General features: G+C 44.9%; 1 protein-coding gene across 4 annotated transcripts in view; it reads left to right on the forward strand.

Annotated features, from left to right (window-relative positions):
* Nucleotides 1–7,676: 7,676 nt before the first annotated feature.
* Nucleotides 7,677–27,612, forward strand: part of ZCCHC8 (zinc finger CCHC-type containing 8) — a 399,429-nt gene continuing 379,493 nt past the window's right edge. For 2 of the 4 annotated variants that reach the window (XM_085635065.1, XM_085635066.1), the window contains exons 1-3: nt 7,681–7,906; nt 14,154–14,196; nt 15,897–15,971. In XM_085635065.1, coding sequence (XP_085491191.1) covers nt 7,693–7,906; nt 14,154–14,196; nt 15,897–15,971 — 332 coding nt within the window. In that variant the 5' untranslated portion in view covers nt 7,681–7,692. Of the gene's footprint in view, nt 7,907–14,153; nt 14,197–15,896; nt 15,972–27,612 lie in introns of all 4 variants that reach the window. The other 2 variants (XM_085635064.1, XM_085635063.1) reach the window with 2 other exon arrangements.

Consider the following 27,612-nt stretch of genomic DNA (forward strand, 5'->3'; position numbering starts at 1 on the left):
CGGTTTCGGAGGGGGAGACTGTGGTACCTGCTGGCCTGGAAGGGCTATTCGGCGGAGGAGGATTCCTGGGTGCCTGCCTCGGATGTCCACGCACCGGAGGCTGTGCGTTCCTTTCACGTCCGCTTCCCGGACAAGCCTGGTCCTAGGAGGCGCTCGGACGGGGGGCATACTGTCAGGCGCTGATCAAGAGCGCCTACCGAATGTACAGCCGGTTGAGGACTACGACACCCAGAATCCTTGGCTGTACGGAGGAGGGGCCAAAAACCGAGTAAATACGCGGCTCAAGAGCCAATCGAGGCGCGTAATACTGGAGAGTGATTCAAGCTGGTGCCGACGCCCAGCGCAAAGCACGGAAGACGCGTGCACTAGCGTCTGCGACTTACGGAAGATTGGGAGCTCGATTTCCAGGAGGATTTGGATCTTCGTAGGGAGAGGAAGACGCCGAGAACTATTCAGAGGATTGTGTGGTTCCCTCGTACAGGAACTTCTACGTGGGACGCTGACGTAAGCGTCGCCACGTTTTTCAGGACCTAAGGATTACCGGGAGGTGCCGTGAGAGGCCGGAGTGAAGCAGTGGACTTCGTGACTGGTTCCGTGAGAACTCACCAAGGCATCCAATAAGAGGAGAGAGAGATAGTTCGGCAGCCCGTGAGTAAGAGCCTTGCGCTCAAAGGCTTGCAAGACTTTGTTGTGATTTCACGTTAGGGTAGCGCTCAGGAGGAGCGTGGCATTTAGTTACCAACGCTCTCGTTGTACTCAGGGGAAAGAGTGTGGTGCTTCATTTGGATTTACGAGACATTTGGTTACCAACGCTCTCGTTGTACTCAGGGGAAAGAGCGTTGTGCTTTATCTGGATTTACAAGACATTGGGTTACCAGCGCTCTCGTTGTACTCAGGGGAGGTGGAGTTTACTTCAAACAGCGCTCAGTGATATAATTTGCAACGAAGGGGCAAGGTGAACCAGGGGAGTGTTAGCTCATGTTGTGCTTAATGCTGATGGTGCAGCGGTATGCCTGATTGGACACACTTAGTGAGACCTAAATGAGAGTAGATTGTTTTACTACTTCTTGTCATTCCAGATATACCTGTCCCTGCTTACCCTTCCCTGTCCTTAGTCCTTCGCCTGATTACTCTGGTACTCTGTGTTTCTATAACCAGAGCCGGGGACATCGGGAAGTGGACCCATTGTGCTTCGCTCGAATCTACAGGAACGACGGCGACGTGACAGTGATGGTTAGTAGTTATGTAGATACTGTCATTCGCAGCGCCACCAGGGGCAATGTGTGGCATTTTTCCGAGAGCTATGGCACTTATATTTTTACAAATTAAGCAATGGTTGGCAGCATATTCTAGACAGTCAACACATTTTCAGAGATGGCACTCAGAGAACCAAAATTATTCTATGGATTGTGAAATTGCAGTTCTCCTTCAATTTTTGTTAGATGGTTTCAACAAAGGTTTAAGAGCTCAATGGGTAGCTATTAGAAATTCAGAGAGCTTTGAGGAGGTGCTCATCCTCTCCCTCACGAAGCAACCCGACGCCACCAGACTCAGCTTCCAGGAAGGAATGAAAGAAGTCACATCCTGGATGAGCAGCAGCTGCCTGAAGCTCAACTCAGAGAACACAGAAGTCCTCTTCCTTGGTCCCTTCCCCTCAGCATGGGACAACACCTGATGGCAGGGCCGGTCCTAGGATATGTGGGGCCCTGGGCAGAATAGGAACATGTGAGGTCCCTAAGCAGATACGACGCGGGATCAGATCGGGCCAGCTAAGGAAAGTTATTTTTTTCTTTAAAATAGAATTACCCCCACCCCGCCCCCACAGTTAACAGCTAATAACCATTGACAAAACGCAGCCGCGGCCGACTTATGCTGGCCGTGACTGGGCTTTGTCAATGGTTGTTAGCAGTTTAAGCTAAATGAGTAACTACAATAAATGATTTTACTTTCACCTTATTGTTTTGACCAATAAGTAGCTCCTCACACACACTTGCACAGAATGCAGGACCATTGCTCTTTCTGCCCTGCAGAGAGCCCATATTTTGAATGGTCATGTAATTTGAACACCTTTTTGACCCACACACAGGCACAGTGTGAAAGTTGTACTGCCGGCAGCCTCAACTCCAAAGTGCTCAACTGTAGCCTGTTATAAACACGTGGAGGCAACTCAGTACAAAGTGTGCATCATCCAAGAGTAATATGCTGTGAAATAAAATACACAAACACACATGCTGGAAATAGCTTGCACTCTTGGGGAATGCAAGATTCAGTAAAGCATGGGAAATATAAACAGGAACAAAATTACTGCCATGGATTACCCTAACAACACGACCACTGAAATTATGTGGCAGTAGAGGTTTAAATTATGTGGCCGGGTGAGTAAATTATGTGGCAAGAAAAGGCAAATTATGTGGCATAATCCGGCACATTTTGAAATAGTATTACTTCATTTTTTTGCCATTTTCAAACTTGGCAACACTGTTTGGGCATTGGTTGCACCCCATTAGTACCAATTTAACACCTAAATTTAGCAATGGGAAACAGAAAGTTGACTATTCCAGCTTTTTAAAGGGCCTTCCCAAATGTGGCAAGACGTGTCGCTGCATTTTTAGGAACTTTTGAACCGTTTGAGATAGAAAGCAATTTTGTTGTTAAAATCTGTAGATTATGCAGCAGCTGATGGATTATGTGGCAAGTGCATCAAATGCATAATTCTGCAGAAATCGCCACCACCGCACAATCGTATAAAACCAGTAGCCCTGCCTAACATGCAGCATCAGACTGGGACAGAAAATAGGCCCCTGTACCAAAATAAAAGGGTTCCCCATTAGGGAGTTGGTTAGCTACAAAGGTGTCCCATCTTTGCAAACTAGGGCAGTTTTCAACTCGTAAAGACATGCGGTATACGTTTTTGTAAGGTATGGAAGACTGCACTGATTTGAGTTTGCTGCAGGCAATGTTTGCTTTAATATCATAAAAATCAACAGTAAAAACCAGCTCACCTGACCATAAAGCAGGTCAACAACTAGCCAAAAAAACGGCCTACATACTGACCTGACAGCAGGGCTTTAAGAGGAATGAAAAAACCTGTCATTGCCTCCAGATAAATATTAGAAGTAAAATTGCACCTAGAATAAGCCAGTACTATTGGCTTTGTCAGTGGTTAATAGTTGCATAAAATGAATAAGCAACATCTACAGCTTCCTTGTATATAATATTGAAAATGCTCCAGTTCTGACGTGATGAGACTGTGAAAGAATTATATCGAGTCTCACTGTAGTTGCAGTAAAGGTAGCGAAGGGTGGCACTGCTGCAGAGTTAAGATTTGTTTTTCCCCTCTGAGGTTGAGGGCAAAAATGGAGAGCAGGCCCGTCTCATCACCTGCTTTTCAGAACTTTCATTCATTGTGCAGTCACTGGATCAATGTTTTTGAAGGCAAAGTTAAGGACATGAATATAGGGCCCCTTTTCAATGTCCATTTTAATTTACTACCGGGTCTAAGACTTGAGTGACCCAGCAGACTTCAAACCCTGCTCCATCCACTTTTACATGATGATTCTGCTCCTCTGCATTGCACCTCTTGTCTGGCTGCCATACTCACACCTATCTGCTCCCCCCACTTTATTTTGTTTGCCTTGCCCCTTTTATTTGCCTCTCTGCTCCCTTTCCACTTGTCCTCAGTGAGCAGTTTCCGTTGTGATGTGCCACCATCACCACTCTATCCTTTGCTGTGCCCCTGCAGGATATTCTGCCTTTTATTCATACAGGGGCAGGGCCACTTCACAGGCAAGGGCACTCAAATTACTTGTCTGATTGCTGTCATCAACATGCAGATACAGCCATTAGGCCCACAGAGACAGGCCAGCAGGGGAGATTGATATAACAAAGAAAACATATACTCTCAGGGGCCCCCTGGGCCTAGAACTTCTGTTGTCTTTAAAGGTACGAGGCCATAATAAAAACACTTAAACCATAAAGGTACGAGGCCCCACAGCTGCGAGCAGGCGCCGGGCCCTGGGCAGCTGCCCACGCTGCCCATGCCTAGCGCCGGCCCTGCCTGGTGGCCCACCGCCCTCAGCAACCCCCTCACACCCAGTCGGGACTGTTGGAAATGGCCCTTTTTGCAGGGTTATCCCCAAACTTTTTGCTTTTTTCTCCTATTTTTCCCTGACCTGTTTGTGTTGGTTTTAGGACTCTGGGCACTTTACCACTGCTAATCGGCGCTAAAGTGCATAAGCTCTCTATGTAAATTGTGGTGTAGATTGGTGTTTCCATGATTGGATATTTGATTTACCTGTTAGCCCCTAGTAAAGTGCACTGCATGTCGCAGGGCAGGTGATTGAAATGCTACCAGGGGACTGCAGCACTGGTTGTGCCACCCCCGTGAGTAGCCCTGAAAAAGGTAACTCAGACCTGCCGTTGCAGAGTCTGCGCACAGTTTGGAACTGCCATGTCGACTTGGCCAGTGCACATACTTGCCAGTCCCTAACCTTCCCCTTTGCTTACATGTCAGACACCCCTCAGGTAGGCCCAAGGTACCCCTGTGGGCAGGGTGCAATGTATGTGAAAGGTAGGACATGCCCTGGTGTGTGTGGCGTGTCCTAAGAGTGAATTACAGCCAATTTAGTTTTTCACTATTGCAAGGCTACCAGTTCCCCATAGGATAGAATGGGAGGTTTGTTTATAACATCTTAGAAACATAACTGGCCCAGGGAATTCGGTAAGAAAATAGAATTTAGTATGCCTGAACTCAGAATCTAAAGATGCATCTTGTAGCGAAGGTGATTTTTACATCCTGTGTTTGAAAATACGACTTTTAGAAAATAGTTATTTTCTTGCCCAGTCATCCTGTGTGCTTCTGCTGGAATGTGGATTGCCTGTCTGGGTTTTGGATGACAGAAGGCTGGGGGGCCGGAGGGGCTCCAGATGGTCTAGGTAGGTCAGGAAAGGGCTGAATAGACCTGGGCTGCAATGGGGGAAGGAGATTTCCTTGTACCTCAAAGGGCCTGGTCTGCCTCTGAGAAGGCCGTCTCCACCTCCTGCCAGGAATTCACACCACAGAAAGCCAAACTGGTTCTGGCCGGGCACAGACACCCGCTGCCTGGAAGAGCAAAGGATTTTTGTGGCCCAGACTCATGAACTTTAGAACTCATCTGGATCAAGAAGACTGCCAAGAAGAATAGACGGAAAAGCTGCGAAAAGGAACGACTGCTTTGCTGGATGCTTTGCTGGGCTGACCTGCAGTGGCTGCTTCTTTCTTGGGCAGTGAAAGACCTGGACTGGACTTTCTGCAACCCAATTTGTGAGTCTCTCCAAGGGCTTGAGGTAGAGCTTGCCCCCTGTTCACGAAGTCTCAGGAACAACAAAGACTTCAAGCTCTTCTGCCCGCAGCAGTGGGGACTGTGTGTTTTGTGCTGCAAACAGAGGAAAAGCAACTCGACGACGTCAACAACGCCGCTGCCGACTCTGTGACCTGAAGGCACCGCAGAGGGCACCGCCTCAATGCAACTCTGGTTTTACCGACGACGCTTGTTGATGCCGCCACCGAGCCGCTGCTTGCACCGCGACCTGTACGCACCGCACTCCACACCGCTTTGCTTCACGCCGGAGCTTTGGCACCGCAGAGGGCACCGCCACAACACCGCACCGCAACCCTGGTCTCACCGACAACGCCTGCTGATGCCGCCACTGAGCCGCTGCTTGCACTGTGACCTGTGGGCACCGCACTCCTCACTGCCTCATTTCACGGCAAAGCTTTGGCACTGCAGAGAGCACCGCCGCAACGCCGCACCGCGACCATGGTGTCACCGACGACTCCTGTTGACACCGCCACTGAGCCGCTGCACGCACCGCAACCTGTGGGCACCGCACTCCGCACCGCCTTTCTTCACTAGGCAGCCTTGGCCTTCCTGACACTGCGACTTCCCGCCAAAATTGACATCGCTGCTTGCACCGTGGTTCGAGGGCACTGCTCGTAAGTCACATGACGCACCACCCTCATCCTGCACCGCAGCCTTGGCCTACCGACGCCGGCACCATCGACTCCAGTTCGTCAGCCAACAACAGCGCTACAGCAACGACCCCGCCGCTGCTTGCACCGTGACCTGCTAGCACCATGGCGAGCACCGCCTTCATCTCGCACCGCGAACCTGGTCTCACCGACGACGCCATCTGATGCTGTCACCGAGCCGCCGCTCGCACCGGCGACCTGGGGGGCACCACACGCCGCACCGCTGCACTTCTCACTGCAGCACCCTGTGCCTGCCGGCGCTCCTGATTCCACCAGAGGGGAGCTAGACCTGCAAATGCGAGTGACTTCAAGGGCCTCAAAGCCCTGCATTTCTCAGAGGTACTGTTTTGAGGGTTTTCCTGACACAGTAGCTGGCCCGCGACCAGCCAGAACTGTTGGATTTTGTTGTTCACGACTCCGTGGTAGCCCGGACGGAGCTATCCACACAGGAACTCTTTTTAATCAGCATATTTTTGGATCTGTGAACTTTTTAGCCTAGTATTGTGGATTTTTATCGTTTTTGGTCTTGTCTTAATTATATAAAAATATTGGATATTTTTCTAAACTGGTGTGCTGTCCTTTTGTAGTGCGTACACTGTATTACTGTTGGTTATGTGCAAATGCTTTACACACTGTCTCTCGTGCCAAGCTACCAAGGGGTTGAGCAGGGGTTATTTTAGAAGTGTAACTCCCTTATCCTGACTAAAGTGGGGGTTTTTGCCTGGATTTGGCCCATGCCCTAGCCTACCAAAAATCCCATTTCTAACAGGGACATTCATAATTTTAAAGCCAAAAATGGCATAATGGTAGCGTCCTCCCTCCTTACATTGCTTCTACCTTATTACAAGACAATCAGAAAAATGAATAACCCCTTAATAAATGGTCAAAAGCCTCCGCCCTTGGGTGCCCTGCCTGCAATAGTGTAGATGAGTCCGACATTTATGTCCTTTTTTTGGTCCTGGCTATAAAATTGCCAGACAGCGATGGCTTGTCCCAGTTTGCAGAAATTTAGGTTTTAGGCAGTGTATGGAGGCATATAGAATATTAAGCACTGATACTCACCCACCTATTGTATTTGCTGTGTCCCGATATCTGAATTCTATGTGGCATAGACGTAGGCTGCTGCTAAACTTAATACCCCAAGTATAAAGCTCCCATATTGTATATGCTGCCATATTTTATCAATGTTTTACTTTTTAACCATTTCTCAGTTTAATTTTAATCTTATTTTATATTTTGTACAAATAACAGTATTAATTAAATGAAATTGGATAGTACCAAAATAACACATGCTCACCTTTTTATTTATGATTGTGGTTGTAAATTGTGTATATGAGCTGGCAGTTGTTGGACGTTGATCAGAAGTTCTTTATCTGTTTTTCTTTGAAAATTGTTATTCTGCGATGAATTCAAATGTTGGTAATTTTCATGTTCTTTGGTTTTTACTCTTATGAATTGTGATTTTATTGTCAATACTTTTTATGGTCTACTCTGATTGAAATAAAGTTTATTGGATTGGATTCCATAACTGCCTAATCTATCGGCATTAGTAGGAAGTCCCTCTTACCCGTGGTGTAGTAGTATTTCTTTTATGACCACTTTTTGACGGTCTTACGTCGCATTTCAGTATTTCTTTCCCGCTTACGCACTAAACGTTACGCATGAACTTTGGCCCCCAGCTCATGGTCCAATCACAGAGCGTCAGTGGGAGCTGCAAGCCGAAGATGGCGGAGGTGGATTTCGGAGACAGCGAGCTGTTTGAGCAGTTGGACGATGAACCCCCGAAGCCGGTACACATCCGATTCAACGAGCTGGATGACAGCTCGGAGGAGTTGGAAGGGCTGCAAGAGCGGGTGCGGCAGTGCGAAGCTACAATTGAGGACCTGAAGGCTGAGAATATCCTTCCCGGAGGAACGAGGATGCTTAACTCCCGTCAATAACCTTGTTCCCCCTAAATGTTTGAGCAGTGGATATAGCTTACCTGCGTATAGGAGGAGAATGCTTCGATAGAGTTTTTCAATGTGGTACCGAGTTTTTTTGTTTGGAGACTTTCGGAGGCAGTCACGGTGGTCACGGTAGAGAGTGTCGTTCTTCCGCTTTGTTTTTGGAGCTCCAATACACGTTCATTTTCCCTTATACTAACGAGACGTTATGGGCACCCGTGATCAAATTATGGATTTACAAGATGTTAATGTCGTCACGATGACTTTTAGGCAGTCCATTTATACATGGATGCGTAGTTTCGTAGGTGTAATTGTGTCCCTTGCGGATTCCTTTCAGTCTGTATTGGGTATGGACCCAACAAAGCACAGTTGGCTTTTTAGACCTGTGCTGGTAGGGAGCATTACAACTTCACATCTGAGCGCAAAAACGAATGCCACCTAAAACAAACACTTGCAGTGCAATAGGTCTCGCGTTTGCTAGAGTTTGATCCATTGGCATTGTAAATGATAATGCCTTTTATTTATGTTTACAAAACCTGCAAGAGGTGCGTAAATGTCGCTTGCAGGTTTTATAAACTCATAACTAAAAGACAGTATCGTTTATAATGCCAAGAGATCAAACTCTCGCAAATGTGAGACCTATTGCATTGTAAGTGCTTGTTTGGTGCTACAAGAGGCTTTCTATTTGTGACACCTAAGCCGCATAGGGCCTTTTGATTGCTCATTGTAGAAATGGTTTTGGATGCTATTTCAACTTTCAGGCTATGCATAGTCGCGTTTCCTACTTTGGCAGAATCTGTTATGCATTGTTTTTAGATATTATACTGATTGAGAGATCTTATTTGAACTGTACGTCAGTTTTTCTGTCTTCGTGTATAAAGATAGTTGTTTGTAATGAGTTTGTCATTTAACAGAATAAACTGTGTCCTTCTAGTGTACTTTAAGTATAGGACAGTGTGAACTCCTTTCATAGGTCTGCAATCTTATAACTTCCTGTCCTGGGTACCGATTTGTATATGTATTCATTTAAATGATAAAACCCATCTAGGTTTTAAATATAATATTCCCTTCAGTCCTTATGTTGTAGTATAGTGTCTTGAATAATCAGTCAGTCAGTCAAAAAGTCTTTATTCGGTTTAGTGCAAACCATAAAAGCATACTACTATAAAAACACTTAAGAAGATACAAATTTCAATTTAAATAATTACTAAGGCTAAAAACACATTAAATCCAAAAAAGAAAAACAGTAATTGCATTTAAAAGAGGATACAGTTCATTTCCTCAAAAATCTAATTACAGCAGATAAAAAATTCGCAATGTTGTAGGTTTCCCAAACATCACTTAACATTTGAAGGTAAAGAAGAGCAGGTCTCACCTGCACAAAGCCTTTGTTTTTTAATATAGGGAGTAAAAAGCGTTTCCTGATCTCAAAGTGCTCACAGAAGAAAAGAAAGTGTATCATGTCCTGTAATGAAAAATTATCACAAGAACAAGGGCCAAGATCCTCAGCCCTTTTCCAACCTTTCTTTTCTCCAAACAGTAGGTGTAATTGATTTAATCTGAATCTAGTCAATAAGAAACGGTGATTTACATTTGTGACGTATTCTAGGTATAATTCCATGGATGGTGTTGTTTTACATAGCTGGTGAGCCCTAACTGTGCCCTTTACCAGCTCATTCCCTTCCCTATCCATGGTAACTATATGCATAAAAAATAACCAGTCAAACAAGGCCTTGGGAGAAAACTTCGTTAATACTGCATGTAAGTCCCTTCTTTTAATTCAGATAATTACAAGTAATCATGAGCGAAAAGATTTCACAGAAGACCATCAGGATTGTCACGTGCTCATCAGAGTGCCCATTGTACTGGAAGCGGCGCTGCTCCAGCCCAGAGTTCCAGACGCCATTTCTTTCTCAGATACTAAACGAGCTAAGAATAGCAAACATTATTTTCGAAGAAATTGCAAAGCCTATGTCCTCTGCAGAATGCTTGAAAGACAGCTTGAGTTGTATCAAGATCACGTTTTCAAAATCCTGTTTTTGAAAATCACCTTAACCCCTTCAGCGCGGCGCGGATTTTTATAATTTGAAGTGAAATGGACAACACTGAGGTAAAAATCACTGCATAGGAAGTACATTGCAGAGAGATTGTTTGAGGGCTTAGAGCTGCCGACCTTGGTACAGAGATACGAGATTGCATCCCGACCCCTGCTGAAAATCTGGGGGCATCTCTTAATATCTTCATGCCTCAAACGGTTCTTTAAGCGTCAGGTTCTCACTAAATAAAACTGCAAAAAATAAGTAATCCTAGTACCTGCTTACCGGACAAGAATCCGGGCAGACTGACGCGAGGGTTACAGCATAAACCTGGCTCTTATCTTGAATAAGTGGCAATGTTAATGTAACGTTTGTAAAACCCAGAGACCATGTTTTAACATAAAAAGATTCACTTTCACCATGCTGACTAGTATTGTATTTGTGAAGAACAATAATTTGGTGACTAACTGTTTTCCTATGTACAAGTACTGATGGTACTAGCGTTAGACTGGACGATTTCTCCCCACGTTGTTAGCTGCCAAATTCATAGATTAACGAGGGCATGCACATGCGAGCTAGTCCTGCCGATTAATTTTCTGTTTTAATGACGCTGGAATGAGGGAGCATTTTGTTATATCTTACTTGAAATTTATGAAAGGAGTAATTGCTACACTCGCCTGCTGCAGCGGGGGGAGTCCGGAAGCCATATACTGCCCACCGTGGGAAACATTATTTACTAGAACTATTCCTGCAATAGAAGAATGAACTGCTCCAGGTCAGCCAAAGACATAAACATCCTAGAAAACTTGCTTTCTGAACTTTTCTAGAGGTGGAGGGAGGGAGGGGTGGGGGTTGTAAAGAAGGCACCAAAGCACGTCATGCCTGCAGTAAGATAATCTAGATAAAGAAAATAGTACTCTGTCCAAATAACAGCAACTGTGTGACAACCGAAGTAAAGGGCCCAGTCGCCATGGAAGGTGACAAATGAAGATGAGATGGTACTAAGGAGGGACTACAAAGGAGGGACCTAAACAAAGGAGAAGCCAGCATTTAGGACGGACAATGACACAAGCCAATGGCAAACCTGGGAGGAGAGTGGGCGGGGCTTCTATGCCCAGCTCCACTACAGCAGATCGACAGTGCATGCACGCTGGCTCAGGCTCGACCTGAAAAAGGGACGGGTGACCGGTTGAAATTCAGCATTTGTTTTAAAAAGTTGCTTTTTATTTTATAGCTGCATTGCGTCAATATTCTATCCATGCACGTGTACTGACGCAGCCGAGCATCGGGCAGTGTAGTCGGAGCATTACTCCCACATGTGGGGAGGGGTACCAGATAATTACCAGGGAGACCCGACCCAGGGGCTGGTTGGGGTTTAGAGCCAATGCACGAGCTGCGCTTTGAAAAGGATTGCCATGTAAATTACCCAACAAGCCTCACGTAAAATATATCAAAATTAAAAGAAGCGATTCTTCAACATATGGAACCCTTGACTGCAGTACGTCACGTTCTAGGACTGCAGTGAGAAGTACTTATTAAAAGTGAAACTTTTTAGACTTAAAATTGGAACCACTCTGCCCCATCCTGGCGACGGTGCCATTGTTGAATTATGAGGCAATACAAATGTCACATGAATCCAGTGCATTGTATAGATTCTTAAAAAGCAACCGTATAGTCTTTTAAACTAAGCATAATAGGTGCTTTCATATGCGATAAAGAAGAAAAGGTACCGGTTAAGTAAAATATTTGCTGATCACAGTTATAGCTGCAATTATTGATTTTTTTTTTTTTGTGTTCTCTTAGTACAAGTTAGCCATTAAATGAATATCTTATTACAAGCGTAGTCAAATTTGTGTGGAGTCATTTTAAGTTGCACAGTAATGCGTTTCAAGCTGCCCAAAGGATAATAATAAACTGCCACCAAACGTTTCCAGATGGTCTCCAAATATAAATTATATTCGTTCATGAGCAGTTGTCCAATTCATAACCTGTCCACAAATGTGCTGTCGTAGAAATCTTCTTCACTTTTTCTTTTTTCCATTATTCGAAAGTCCACTTTATTGCAGCCAGTCCAAAAAACCATTACTGAAACCAACACGTGTTTTTTCTTGTCGATAGTATTCCACCGATATCCTCGGGACAATATAATCACATTAAAGACAAAATTTCAACATCTGGAAATGCAACTGGAAGTCCGTTACGATTAGCACACCATCAATTTACGAGGAGCATTCTCCTAAGGAGAATGAGCAGGTACCCCACTACTCTATTACTGGAGCACTGAGCAGGACAACGACTATGAAACTGAGTCGGAGAGGACTTCTGGTTGCATTTATAGATGTTGAAATTTTGTCCTTGCTGTGATTTATATTTCCTCGAGCAAGTTGGTATGATACTATCCACAAGATAAAACGGGTGTTGGCTAAAGTTATGGTTTTTTGGACTGGCTGCAATAAAGTTGACTTTGGAATAATGCAAGATAATAAAGTGAAGATTTCAACAACTGCACATTTGTGGACTTGTTTTGAATCTGACAATTGTTCAGGATAAAACCTTTCTTATTAAATGCATGTTTTTCTCTGTTTTACAGCCGGTCAATGCTTTGTGTTTTTATCTTTGTGCATGTGGGTGAGAGGCAGAAGCCACATTTATTCTCTGCTTATTATGGACTGAAGATTTCAAAAGGGCCTTGAGCGGAGTCAGTATTCAGGCGTGAGCTTTCAGCGACTCGCCTATCTCTATTAGATAACAACAAACCCTGCTTAACATAAAAAAAAGTGGAGTATAAAAAAGAAACCTAAGTCCTTGTATCAGACCATTTGCTGCTGATAACAAGGTCTATTCGATTTTCGAATACAGCTCTATGCATACAATGTTGTGTGATGTGCAACACTGGGTTACTGCGTCTTTCTAGATCAGCCCTCAAAACCTTTTGTATACAAGCATATCCCAGTGCTCCACATCGCAGTGCTGACATGCCTTAGTCTTATGGAAAGAAGTTTGTGTGTTGTTGTGCCAGGTTGAGTTTTTCATCTAGTTAATTTGTGGTTAAAACAACGCTCGTGTGGACCGGTGATCATTTTTGGCAGCTATTACCAGCGGAATAGTGTCCCACTAGTGTTCACCCCAACACACACACCTTGTATTCTTTGTTACTTTGCAAAGGCTGCTACATCAGCTGTCTCTAGTAACCACCTGTTAAGGGTTGGAGCTTTCCAGTTCATGGCTATATTTCTTCTGGCTATACTAGTGCCAGATCGACAAATCTGTATGTTAACAATCTTTGACCTATGCATCAGGATCAATAAGCATGTCATGGGGTGGATATAAAACTCGCCTATTGATTAAATCAACTAATCAAGATAATTATTTAATGTTTAGCAGTATACACCATTAAAGACTGTGTAATGTATTTCCATTTGTCCAGATATGTATTTTGCAATATCAACTTGGTACTATACATGCCCTCCATTGTAAATTATAACAGTTGCAGTGAAGAATGTTAGATCTGTCTCTATATATCTTAATGCACCAAATGTTGACTAACTTTTAATGCACCAAATGTTGACTAACTTTTCATTTGTGTAACTATAAACCTGGACATAGGCCTGCTGACTTCTTTGTGGTCTAGTGTTTTTCATCATTTATCTGTAGAAACCCATGTTTGATAATTAGAGTTAAGATGCAAGTGTGTATGTTTTTTTTATGATGCATATTTCCTTCAGTTGACAGCATTACAGGCAAATGTGCGCCTGTAATCAACAGTTTCTGCTGGCGATATGTTGAACTACGAATTTCCGTTATTGTTTCAGTTTTTTGTTGTTGTTGTACAAAATGATGTAAAATATGGAAATTTGTAACCAACCTTGTGATCCCATTTAATTTTAAAAATGTCCAATAAGCAGATTACGTGTGTATTGTGTTTTATATTTTAGAAGTAAAAATGTCACTGGAATTAATAACGGTATTTTGTAGCGTCAGTTAACTGCTAAAACAATATCACTATTTTAATAACGTGCTGTAGTCTAACCAAAGGATTAACTAAGGGCAGCTTGATCTTATTCACCCAAGTGGTTGTTCTGGATCTTTAGGTGGCTTATTTTACAAGTTACCTTATTTCTACATCCACACTGCAAATGGAATATTCCTTAACAGATTTTGAACATCAAGAGCTTCGAAGAAAGTTGAACATCGTGACTCGCCCAAGGTATGCTATTGTACCAGGAGACTCTTGTTGAAATAAGGGATCTGGTTAGCTGTAAAGAGAAACTCTGGCTTAAGTTTGTGAAATGTCCTGCTGGATTTGATAGCCCTGGAGATGAAAATTCTCCACAGCACGGCATGTTTTGTAAGAATGCCTTATAGTATGTATCAATTAGCCCAGGCAGCGAAGGATGAAACTCTCAGTTTATGAATTTATTATCTTTCTTTCTGCTCGTGTTTGTGTGTGTGTGTGGTGTGTTTTTTTTTTTTTTTTTTTTTTTTGGGATAAACCTTAACCCAAGCTAAAGACAATTTCTGAATGAAGATCGGACACCTGTTATAGTGCAGTACTTAGTGGTATTCCTGCTCTTATTACAGAAAGAGCCACTACGCCTGACCTCGCTGCTAACTTAGGAGCAATTAAAAAGAAACGGCAGTAGCTCTCTGCCTTTGACATGAGGAGTTACTGTTCATTTGTATTGCACTGATAATAGACGCGATAGTAGAAAAAGACCTTTTTTAAATATTTCTCCTTTTTAAAAAAAAATAATAATTTTTTACACTAAACGTCTAGATTTGGTTAATGCGTGAATAATAGTTTTTTGTATGAGTAATTGTATTGAAAGGTGTATAGCTAAACTTGAAGCATTAGATTGTGCACCAGTTGTTTCTCAAATAAGCAGTCTTGTTTGTGGGATGATAGGCATCTTTAGTATAGTCAATGTTGAAACATAGTTACATTCCTCAAGCATAAGAATTTTATATTCTTTATACCCAAGGCCCCACTTGCATATTACTTCTAGGTTTCACTCCTAAGGGTTTTGTCGGTGTAACTGAGTCAGTGTTCCGGTACCTTTACCCAATATGAAAGTATTGGGTGCCTCTTGTTGCCTAAAACACTACTGCTCCTGTGCTTGTTTTTTTTAAAAGATCTTGATGAGAAAGCAGAGGTTGTGTGCTGCAGCTTCTCTGCTCTTATTAATATTTCTACTTGGATTAGAGGTTCATTGTGGCCACACTCCTGGATCCTGCATAGACTTTCACCATTACTGGTTGAAGTGTTCTAGGCAGTATTCTGGCAGTAATTTTTTTTTAGTTTTTCACTGCTTCCCAATGGAGCTAAATCCTGCGCACCTTTGTTTTTGCTTTCAAGAGTCTGTCGCAGTGTTAAGGAGCTGCAATGTGGCAAACTGTGGTTCTCTAGCTCACTGTATATTTTGTGGGCTCTGTTTTCTGTGAACAGACTGTTTCATAGTGTGTGAATTGTCCACAATGCTGTAAAGTGTATTTTTAATACATTTGATAATTATATTTTTTCACTTGTGTTAGGCACTCATAGGACATATCTAGTAACCACATATAAATATTTGTGATCGGGGGCTTCAGTGTAAGCTTTTGTTTTGGTTTGTTCAACCATTGGCTAGCTTGTGCCATAGCAGTAGTAACTCAGCAACCTGCTTATATTGTATGGCACAATTCAGCACCGGGAGACCCAATTTCTTTTGACAGGAAATATAGCACCTAGCATATTTGTTGCAATTAAGAGTCTGTCTTTAAAATGCTGAACAATATGTATTCAATTATACTTTGCGTTTTAGATGTTCAGTTGAGTGTAGAAGGGTAAATTGTCGCTGAGCTGATGATATCTTCTGACCACTGGGTTGTCTTATGCATACTTTTTTTTTTTTTTTTTTTGTATTTTAGTGGACTTGGTATGACTGACTCCAAGTTTGATGGTCCTCTGCTACAGATACTTTTTATGAACAGCTCCATATCCAAGTAAGTAAATGTAGTTACATATATATATTTTCTTGCTTTCTGCTTTTGTCACTTGAAAAATTGTTTAACATTAATGATCAAACTATTTGGAGTTCCTACAGTACTGTTTTTATCTTTAGATCTGGGCTTTTGACCGCTTTAGCTATTTTGCTAGTGGTGTTTAGTGAATACAAATAAATATTCCATGATATTTCTTACATTGAGAGGGGCTTTGGTTCTTCCACTTTCATCCATTACTCCGTTAAAGCGTCACTCACTCACTTGATTCAACCACTGGGCTGCATGAATTGAGCAGGCAGTGGGTCAGCCAGCTTCAGGCATTGCATTTGTTATTCACAGAGTTCGTCCGCCCACAGGATAGTGTGTGTGTTTGCTAGGCATGTTGTAGTTATTTTATTTTCTTACTTTCTCGACACACATATGTGCATTACCATGATACTATTAAGGAGGCAGTGGTGGTAACTGTGCAAGCCAAATTACAGGCATTGTAAGCTAAACGCGTAGATGCCACTGCTTGGATGCCACTCCTTAGGGACATAAGCTGGTCTTGATGGAGTATGCACCGATTTGCATGGCCCTGTAAATATTATTTTTTTCGCGGAGGGCTTAAGCAGCGCCTCCTGGAATGTAAAATGTGAGTTGATAACATTTGATTTTTGTGTGTACACTAGAGAACTAGGTTATAGTCCTAGCGTTAGATCAACATCCTGTGATTCTGGGAAAATTACATTATCTACCTTGCCTAAATGATTAACGTGAACTTGTATAATGTAAATGGTGCAAATGTAAAGCACTACAATACAATTGGGTTGAGTTTGCGCAGCATAAAACTGGGGGGGAAAAAGCGCTGTACCTCGGGACGTTTCTTTCCACCTGCGCAAAATAGCGCATTTGCATGTCAAAGTATTATTCACCTCAAGCTATATCATTCAGTTCCTTCCAAAAAAACATCAGATATGTCATTTGTAAAGTTTTTCGTTTGAGCAGTATTTTGGAACTTTGCTTGCCAAAACAAGACCCTGGTTTGGTTACCCACTTTGTCTGTAATGGGGAAAATAGGGAACAGCACTGCAGAGTTGGGGTGCATTTATTATAGCGATGCTGTGATTGCTTGCATATGGGGACAGACGGGTGTGCATTAATTAAAGGGACACTGATTGCTGGCACGGGGAGATGCTCTAAAAAAGTTTGATTGTATTGCTGAGCGCTCCAGTGTCATTGTTTCGTAGCACTCGCAGATTGTCACAGACTGTGTAACATATGGTACGGGCGAATCAAGGACTCCTTTTCCTCCCACAAAGGAAGAAAGCTTCCAAATAATTAATGGACAGTGATACGCACCGGAGGCCAAATCATTGCAAACTGCAGGCCTGTGTGAATATTACAATCTTATTTGTCTTCTATAGAAAGAATAATGTGTCCCATGGGCAGCCATGCATCCCCACCACCATTGATGTCCCCTCTCCAAACCCACCGACTATCTGAAACAGGTGTCCAACAATGGTCCAGTTCAATTTATTGCATATAAATGGATCTTATGTGAATATTCTCCATCGCTCGCCCTCTTGGGCTTACGTTGGACTCTCCTAGTCTAATGCTAACCACTACCACACTCAGTGAAAACAAGCGTTGGCCGAGCCTACAGGCCTTGTCTAAGCAAGCGATGTTGGTTTTTGGCACTGTTTTGCTTATCCATGTTGTACATCACACGGGCATGTGTAAGTGCAAACAAAACACCCAGGCACCCCGATGACAGATAATGGTGTTCCAGCACTGCTATTTCACACAATCGTGTGTATAACACACACATGCATACATAACACACATCCACCTCCTTAAAAGTAATAACACATTTGCACAAAACACATGACACATTTGCAACCTCACAGAATAAACTGTGTGGAATCCCTTGCCACCTGCAGTATCTCACAACCGAGCGTCAAACGGAATCACAACAAGGTGCTTATAACAACGTGCATACACAGTAATTTCCCATAACACTCCACACAACTTGTGCTGTAAATACAGACCTGCTGGCTTATGTGAGGTAAAATAGGGGGAATATTATGCCCAGGGGGCTGAACGCTTTCCCAAATCATCACTCCTGTCTCTTAATTGTCTCACCCTGAGGCCGCCACTTAATATGCTCTGTTCTGCAGGGTCCCACAAACCTGCTAACTGCCACCCATTGTGTTAAAATCAGGAGCACAGCTGTCAATAGTGTGCTAGGTGCAGTGGCGACAGAGCCAACTTTTGGGAGGGGGCCTACTATTCACCCAGTTGTGCCTCTTACTACCCGAAGCCTAGCGTGTTAAAATAAATTGATTTTTTTTTTTTAACAACTTTTAACATGCAACCTTACCTCAAAGCAGTACTAAATGGTAGAGCATAGATTTGTTTTGATCCGTCTAGGACTAGATATATTTCAGGCTAGTCAGTTTTCCAAAAATGAATGACTTGTCAACCATCTTAATCAGTTGTTCATGTGACAACACAACGCCTCCGGATACAATGCATGTGGTATTCTTTTGCAAGTTAAATAGTGATTTAAGCAAAAGATACATTCTCCCGATCATTAAACCACTTGGTGACACCCAATTTGCCTGGTTATACCTATACTTGTAATCATTGCTCATTTTAGAGTTTTATTGCCGACTGGCATCTTTCTTATGGGCGGTATTTTACACAAGAAAAAACATTTCAGTATCCCAATCAGAAGGAAGTGATTGAACTCAGCCAACAACTCTTGATGTGTAAAGTACTGTATGGATTTACTTTTATATTATCGGAAAGTGCAATACTCTGTATTTACTTATTTTACTCCATATTAGTTTAGTATAGGATTGGATTATATTCATGTACTTAACTTTCATTAGTCTTGGATGCTTCTGTGTATTCAATCGAGAGGATGGGTAAGTGGGATATGTTTGTAGGCCATCTTAACCACGTCTGCTTTGTGCTGGTTATCTCCATAAACCGGTTCAACAACATGACCACGGAATGATGGGTAATTGTAAATATTGGGCATTTGATTAATTCTGTACAATAATCAATGTCATTACGTAGGCACTTTATAATTTATTTATGAGTGTCTGTTTACAAAGGTGTATCTGCAAAGCGGGCAGTTTGATATCTTTTTCAGATATTCATACACGTCCTAATACTTATCGAGATTACTGATTATTGAGTGTCGTAAGAATTTTAGGCTGATTTTTGTAACTAACAATAGATGTTTACTTGTATACGATAAGTACTGTATACACAATTTGTTTTAAATGTTGCTTTTATGGATGTTTTTATACTTCCGAATAAAGTATTACTGACTGACTGCAGAAGTACTACCCTACTAATGAAAGAGGGGGTCGGGGGTATTTAGCATGTTGCTCAGCTTCCTGTTTTGTATGCTTCCAGGCAACAACTACCTATTGCTTTACCTTGATTGACATCTAGCACTACATGTGCACTTCACAGTTCCATGCTCAATAATCTAATGCTGGTCAAAGGACAAGAAAAGTCACAAACCTTTACTCTTTGGGTTAATTGAAGTGCTGCTCAAAGGAGTCTACGTCAGTCAAATGAAATACAACCCTCCCCTCCCCCGCTGCACAGGCAGACGGGTCTAAAATGGGTGCAAACCAATAAATGCTTAAACCTTTTCCTCTTGTCTGCAAAGGTGTGACACCATAGGATTTCAATGTATACTTGATTCAGGGCCAAATTATGCTGCAGGGTTTAGTCCATTATAGGGCAAGTTAAGAAGCATAAAGGAGCACATGTTGTAAAAGTATTATTTCGTCATTTTTAAACTTTTGAACACTGGGCATAGGTTACACCTCCGTACCGATTTAACACTCCGATATAGCAGTAATCAACAAAGGTGACCAGTCCAGCAGTGCAAAAAGCTTCCCGCTGCAACACGTGTCGCTGCATTTTTAGTAACTTTTGAACCGTTTGAGCCAGAAACAAATTTTGTTGTTAAAATCTGCAAATGATGTGGAAGATAATGGATTATGCGGCAGATCTGATTATGTGAAATTCACCACTTTCGCATAATTCCAGTGTCCCTGACTGTAGTTTTGAAAAATGATTTTTTTGGGCAGAGAATAGAACTGTCTTGGACTACGATGTCTACCTGTTGCACTGTCTATTATATAAAGCAATGCTCAGCCAAAGCCCTCTTGCCAGACAACTAACCGCTCACAGAGCAGAAACAGGCTGCAAGTAAGCATGAAAAAGAAGCGTTGGCAAAGCCAAGTGGTCTCCCCTATGTTAAGTATAGAATTTGTAAATGTTTTTGCCATGTTGTACTGTATGGCTCAAACATTGAAAAGGCCAATACCTCGCCTGTAGGTGAGACCTGTTGACTTTTTGTCAAATGTTAGTTTGTCACCCTGAGTCACGTACTGTTCGCCTCTGTTTCTCATATTTCTATGTTTGTTACATTGGCTTAGTTAGCGTTTCGCACCATAAAGTAATCAGTCTCTTTCATTATAATTCAACCAAATAGTTTCATTAGACCACTCGCTTGCTCCTAAGATTTGTGTCTCCCTGTTACTTTCATTTTCCAGTTCAAATTTTGATGTTTTGCAGCAGTATGCAAAGCGCTTTTCCTTGACCCCTGGTCAGACAAACTGGTTTACCCATGATGTGGACACTGGTGACAGTTCACCTGTCAAAATACACAATCTATCGGCAGTCTGGTCAAGGAAAGCATCAGAGCTGAAGTCAGCAAGATGCTGGAGTTGGGGGTTATTGAACCCTCTGAGAGCCCCTGGGCTAGTCCAGTGGTTCTGGTCCCCGAACCTCATCCACAGGGTGGAAAGAGAGAGATATGAGGTTCTGTGTGGACTATAGAGGACCCAACTCTGTTACCAAAACAGATACTCACCCTATCCCAAGAGCAGAGAAGTTGATAGACAAATTGGGTGCAGCCAAATTTCTAAGTACCTTTGACTTCACTGCAGGGTACTGGCAAATTGGCATGCCCCGCTGGAGCAAAAGAGGAAACTGCATTCTCCACACCTGATGGGCATTATCAGTTTACTGTTCTGCCGTTTGGTTTAAAGAATGCCCCTGCCACCTTCCAGAGGTTGGTGAATCAAGTTCTGGCTGGGTTGGAGTCCTTTAGTGCAGCTTATCTAGATAATATTGCAGTCTTTAGCCCCACCTGTCAGGATCCCCTGATCCACCGTGGGAAGGTTTTAAATGCCCTGCAAACCTAACGATCAAGGCATCCAAATGCCAGATAGGGCAGGGAACTGTGGTGTACTCGGGCCACCTTGTTGGTGGAGGCCAGGTACAACCCCTACAGCCCAAGATCCAGGCCATCCTGGACTGGGCAGCTCCAACCACCCAGACTGAAGTCAGGACATCCCTATGCTTGACTAGGTACCACAGTAGGTTTGTGAAGGGATATGGGTCTATTGTGGCTCCCCTCACAGAACTCCCCTCCAAGAAGTTGCCCAAAAAGGTAAACTGGACAGTTAGTTTTCAAAAGGTTGTTGACACCCTGAAATAGGTTATGTGCTCAGCACCAATTCTCAAAGCTCCAGACTATGCCAAACAGTTCATTGTTTAGACCCATCCCTCTGAGCTCAGGATAGTAGCGGTCCTATACCAGACCAATGATGAAGTTCCAGACTGACCTGTTGCTTTTATAAGCAGAATGCTTCTCCCCAGGGTGCAGCGTTGGAGTGCCATTGAGAGGGAGGCCTTTGCTGTGGTTTGGTCCCTGAAGAAGCTGAGACAATACTTGTTTGGTACTCACGTCAATTCTTAGACATTGTAAGTGCAGTGCTACCATTAAGAGCATTTGGTGCTGGGAGTTTGTCATTACGAACTTTGCAGCATATTAAGCCCACAGTGTGGGATTTAATGAAAAATGCACACAAAGGACATCTCAAAGATGCCCCCAAAAAACAACCTAACACTAGTGTCCAGGCTAAGTGGCTACCTTCAGCTGCCACCACCAGACATGTCTCTGGACCCCTGGGTGGAGAGACGGCTGCTCTCGGGGTCCTGAAACAATGCATATCCTGGGACAAGGTGCCATGCCTCCTCCCCCAGGTTGGGCAGGGTCCACGAAGGGGAAGCTTCAAAGGCTTGACCCCTTTGTGAGCTTCCCCAGGCTGCTCCCAGCAACTGGTCGCCACCGGTTCTGGCCCCTACTTTGGGCTGGAGAACCAGCGAGAAAACAAAGTGAAGAAGGGAGGTGTGCCCACCTATGCCAACTCCACTTCTCAGGTGGGGGAGAAGGCGTGGAGCACAACTCTCAGTACCTGCCATCTTGCAGATGGAGGGGGGGGGGGGACTCGGCCAACCAGGAAAAAGCTTATGCCCCCTTACACTGGAGGGTGGCATAATGGGGGGGGGTGTACCCACCCCAGGGAAGGCACCCATTGGTCCTAACTTTCTACCTACTTGTAATGCCCCTAAATCTAGTATTTAGAGGCACCCCTGAAGCTTGCTTCCCCCAGACGAGAACCTGCAAGAAGAAAAGCAGGACCGAACAGTTGTGCCGAAGCTAACAAGAAGAGGATGCCCATTGACTTGGCCCCAGCCCTACAGGCCCGTCCCCCACCTCAAACCTGCTCCAGCGAAATCCTGGTGTGTGCTGCAGCCAGCAACCTCGAATTCCAGAGGACCTGCCTGCCTTCAATCCCAAATACTGTCTCCTGTGAACACCAGATTTTTTTCAAACAGACTCCGGCTCCGCAAGGATCCGCGAGTTTACACCACTCTGCACCAGACGCTCACTTCCCGAGTTCGAGTGGCCCAACACCAAGAGGAGGTGTCCCCCGGCGATCCTTACCTGAGATCCGACGACCCCTGACCTGCCTCAAGCCTCCCACTGACGCCTGCAGTCTCCAACTGGAAGTTTCTCCCAACCGCGACCAGAAGCTGGTAAGACGATTCGACCCTAAAATGCACCAGACTCCTGCATGGCCTTGGGTGGCCCAACTGACAGTGCCTAACCAACCCCCAAGATCCCAACTTACTTCTCAAAGTGGTGGTTGCACCCAGAAGACATTCGTCCCCGAGCCTGCAGTGCTTTTTCAAACCGGAGACTCCCCATTGAAAGGTACAGGGCTTCCAACACCAAATCATCATTCTGCACCCGGCCGCCCCAATGCCGCTGAGGGTGTAACAAGAGTGAATCCTTGACCCTTGGGGATACCTGAGTCTAACCCCAGAACACCAACTCTCACAACCAAGTACTTGCCTTTAAACCGATAACCTGATTGGCAAGGACCCAGGGCACATCAAGTCAAAGTGAATCTGTAGACTGGCAAAAAGGTGAGGGGGGAGGGCGAGGTTTAGTGCAACACAAACACAGCTTCTCACAGGGGGACACAGCGAACCAGTGTGAAGCATATGCCCCCACCCACTGTAGGGTGGCATAATAAGGGGTTTACCCACCCCAAGGAAGGGACCCATTGGTCCCAACCTTTATCTACCTATAACACCCCTAAATCTAGTATTTAGGGGCAACCCCTAACCCTGCTTCCTCAGACAAGAACTGACCAAGAAGAAAAGTACCGAAGAGGACGCCCACTGACAGTGGAATTCTGGTGTGTCCTGCAGCCAGCAACCTCAAGAACCCAGAGGACCTGCCCTTCCTTCCACAGCAAAGACTTGATCTCCCGTGAGCAATGGATTTGCTCACCCATGGACTCTGGCTACAGCCAAATCTGCGAGTCTGCACCCGATGCCCACGACCTGAGTTTGAGTGCCCCAACATCATGAGGAGGTCTCCCCGTCGATCCTGACCTGAGATCTGGTGATCTCTGACCTTCCTCGAATCTCACAGCGAAGCCTGCTGCCTCTTTCTGGAGGACCCCCGCCCCGACCGTAGCAGGTAAAAAAAAAACAACGCCTAAAGACACCCATGCACCTGATGCCCCATGGCCTTGGGTGGCTCAACTGACTGTGTCCCAGCATCCCCAGGTATCCCAACGTACCTCTCCAACCAGTGGTTACCTCCATAAGATCTTTGTCCCCAAGCCTGCAGCCTTTGTTGCAACCAGAAAATCTCCATTGAAAACAGGGCACCCAACACCAAAACAGCACCCTGCACCCAGCCGACCCTGCGCCTCTGCGGGTGTACTTTGGGAGCTAACTCTGATCTCCCTTTGCCCTGAGCCTAACACCCAGGAGCTTTGCTCCCACAACCTTGTGGCCTGCTCGTGAGCAGCCACCAACCAGAGGCCCGTACCCCCTATTGGATAACATTGGGCCTCAGCACTCTGCCCTCGGCCGCCCTAGTGACGCTGAGGGTGATTTGTGAGTGCATCCTTGACCCTGGGGGAACCCTGGTTCTAAACCCAGAATACAAACTCCAACTAACCTCAAAGTACTTAACTGTTAACCAATAACTTCATTCCTCTCCTTAGGAATACATTGACTGTTTTTACTTGAAAAATGTTTGAAGTGTGGAGTTGGTTTTGTATGAAACATTGAAAAACTACAAATAACTAAACTGCTTTACTTACCCATTTCTCTAGGTAATGTTCCATTGTGATATCTAGGCATATCACACATTGAAAAATTAATCCATAAAGTAATTCGTACAGTAATCAAAAGGAATCTCAGTCATTTCCACTGTATTGAAAGCATTGTAACTTGCTTGCTTGTATTGTTCAACCTACCTTGAAAATTATCATGTAAACTTACCTGTGCCAGGCTTGCTTGGTTCTAGGAAAAAAAATACAACTATTTATTTTTTTATACAAATCAAATTAGTCTGAGTTCAGTCTTTGTGTGTGTGTGACATAATTTGCTGATTGATTGTGTACAACAAATGCTTAACACTATCCTCCGATAAAGCCTTACTGCTAGCCCACACCACCACAAATGGAGAGTAAGGTGCTATCTACTTTTACCTCTGCCTACCTTTGGGGCTTCTCTGGACTCTGTGCACACTATACCTCATTTTGGTGTATTATTCAGAGCCAGCTTCCTACAACATGCCCTTCACTAGAGAGAGGCTTCTTTTGGGTCCTAGGTCGACAACTCCCTCCAGAGTATGAAAAAGTGTAATAACGTTGCCAAGTCCATGGGAGCCCTCCAATTCAGGTAACAATTCGGAGGCAGAGCCATACCCAGGAAGAAGGTACCCAGAAAGGAAGGTTCACAGCTGAAGACAACTCATTCACTACTCCATAGCATTCCTCCGCGAATGTAACATTGCCTCTGACCAGTAGACACTCTGCATCATCATCACTGATAATGTATTGAGCTTGTAAATCTTCTGCCCAACATTTGGCCAAAGCCAAAAAACACAGCCAATTAGATCTGCCCCTCAGGCCAGAAGTGGCAGACTTGATGCTGAAAAAAGGCGCAAGAGATGGTTCCAAACAGAGAAGGGGCACAAGGAGTCTACACGGTGTACTTCCTGGTCCCTAAACTGGACAAGTCACTCTGATCCATATTAGACCTCATGTGAGAAAGTGCCCTCTGTCTTGCATGGTATGCCCCCACTTTTTGCTGAATTGCTGATGTTCTTTGACTGTGTGTGCCCTGGGCTTGTGCTAATCAGGTACCCAGTGCCTATGTTCCTTCCCTAAAATTGCATTGAAACCTAAACCCAATTGGCATCTCTGGCCATCTGTCAGCCCCTGGTAAATGGTAACACGGGTACCCAGGGCACTGTGACCAGAGAAGGCCTCTAAGGGCTGCAGCACGTATTGTGCCACACTTGGAGGCCCTTTACCCTGGCACACACACACTGCCTTTGCAGGCTGCGTGTCTTGGTGCAGAAGAAAGTGAAGAGTGGACATGGCACACATCTGTGTTCAATACTTACAAACCACTACCCTGGCATAGATCAGTCACCCCTCTGGTGGGGTGCACTATACCAGTGGTGAGGGTACAGGTGCATGAGCCCTGTACCCCTACAGTGCCAGAGTCCATTCTTAGACATTGTAAGTGCAGAGCTCCACAACACCATAATGGCTACACTGAAGACTGGGAAGTTTGGTATCAAACTTCTCAGCACATTTAAACCCACACTGATGCCAGTGTGGGATTTAATGTAAAATGCACAACAGAGGGCATTTTAGAGATGCCCCCTAAAACCGACCAACTTTTAGTGACCCGACTGAGTGGCTGCTTAGGCTGCCACCAACAGACCTATTTCTGGACCCTGGGGTCGAGAGTCTGCTGCTCTCATCGGCCTAAAAACATGCACATCCTGGGACGAGGTGCCAAGCCTCCTACCCCAGGATTGGCAGGGTTCACGATGAGGAAGCTTCAAAGGCATGCCGCTTTTGTGAGCCTCTCCAGACCATTTGTTGCTTTCAGCAACTGGTCCGCACTGGTTCTACCCCCCCCCCCCCCCCCCAGTTTGGGCGGGAGAACCATCAGGAAAAACAAGTGAGGGAAAGAGGTGTGCCTGCCTCTTCCAGCTCCACCCCTCAGGTGGGGGGGGGGGGGCGAGGTGAAGCACAACTCTGAGTCCCCACCATCTTGAGGAAGGGGGGGACCTAGCCAACCAGGAACAGGCTCCTGCCCCTGGCACGATAGGGGAGTGTACCCACCCCAGAGAAGGGACTCATTGGTCCCTGCCTTTTACCTACCTGTAACGCCCCTAAATCTAGTATTTAGGGGGCACCCTGAACCTTGCTTCCTTAGATAAAGAAAAGGACCGAACAGCCAGCTAACAAGAAGACGCCCACTGACTTGGCCCCAGCCCACCGGCCTGTCTCCTCTCGAACCTGTTCCTGCGAAATCCCGGTGTGTCCTGCAGCCAGCAACCTCAAAAACCTCTGAGGGCCTGCCTGCCTTCACTTCCAAAGACTGCTTCTCCCGTGAACACCGGATTTGTTCAACTGCAACCTCTGGCAGCAGCTGGAGACCGCGAATCCAGCCCACTCTGCAGCTGCCGAACCCGGCCTGACCATGAGTGGAAAAACACCACGAGGAGGTCACCCCGGCGAACCTGACCAGAGATCCGGCTACCCCCTGACCTGCCTCCAGCCGATGCCTGCAGCCTAAATCCAGAAGGCCTCCCTGACCCGGAGCTGGTAATAGGATCCGACCCCCCCCCCCCCAAAGGCACCCCTGCACCTGACACCCCATGGCCTTGTGTGCCCAAACCAACAGTGCCTAACCAACCCTTAACTTCCCAACTTACCTCTCAAAGTGGTAGTCGCACCCAGAAATCCTTAGTCTTCCTGCCTGCAGTGCTTTTGCAAACCGGAGGTTCTCCATTGACAGGGCTCCGGGCACCCGGCCGCCCCAGTGCTGCTGAGGGTGCACCTTTTGTGCTACTTTGTTTTCCCATTTTCCCTGATCTAAACCCTAGGCGCTTTGCTCCCACAACCCAGTGGCCTGCTTGCCAGTAGCCACCAACTGAAGGCCCCCTATCGGATAACATTGGGCCTCAACACTGCACCCGGCCTCCCTAGTGCCGCTTAGTGCATGACTGACCCTGGGGGACCCCTGAGTCTAACCCCAGAACCTTAACTCCCACAGTCGATAACTTATCTGTGAACCGATAACCGTGTAGAGTTTTGAAATCTGAAAATATTCTTTAACAAGCATTGGCATAGCCAATAGGTCTCGCTTTTGGGACCTTATAAGTATTTAGTTATGCAGCACAATATCCTTTGTGCAACAACATTAACTGTTGCATGGTTAA

Source organism: Triturus cristatus, chromosome 11 (genome assembly GCF_964204655.1).
Source record: "Triturus cristatus chromosome 11, aTriCri1.1, whole genome shotgun sequence".
In the NCBI taxonomy this organism is placed as follows: Eukaryota; Metazoa; Chordata; class Amphibia; order Caudata; family Salamandridae; genus Triturus; species Triturus cristatus.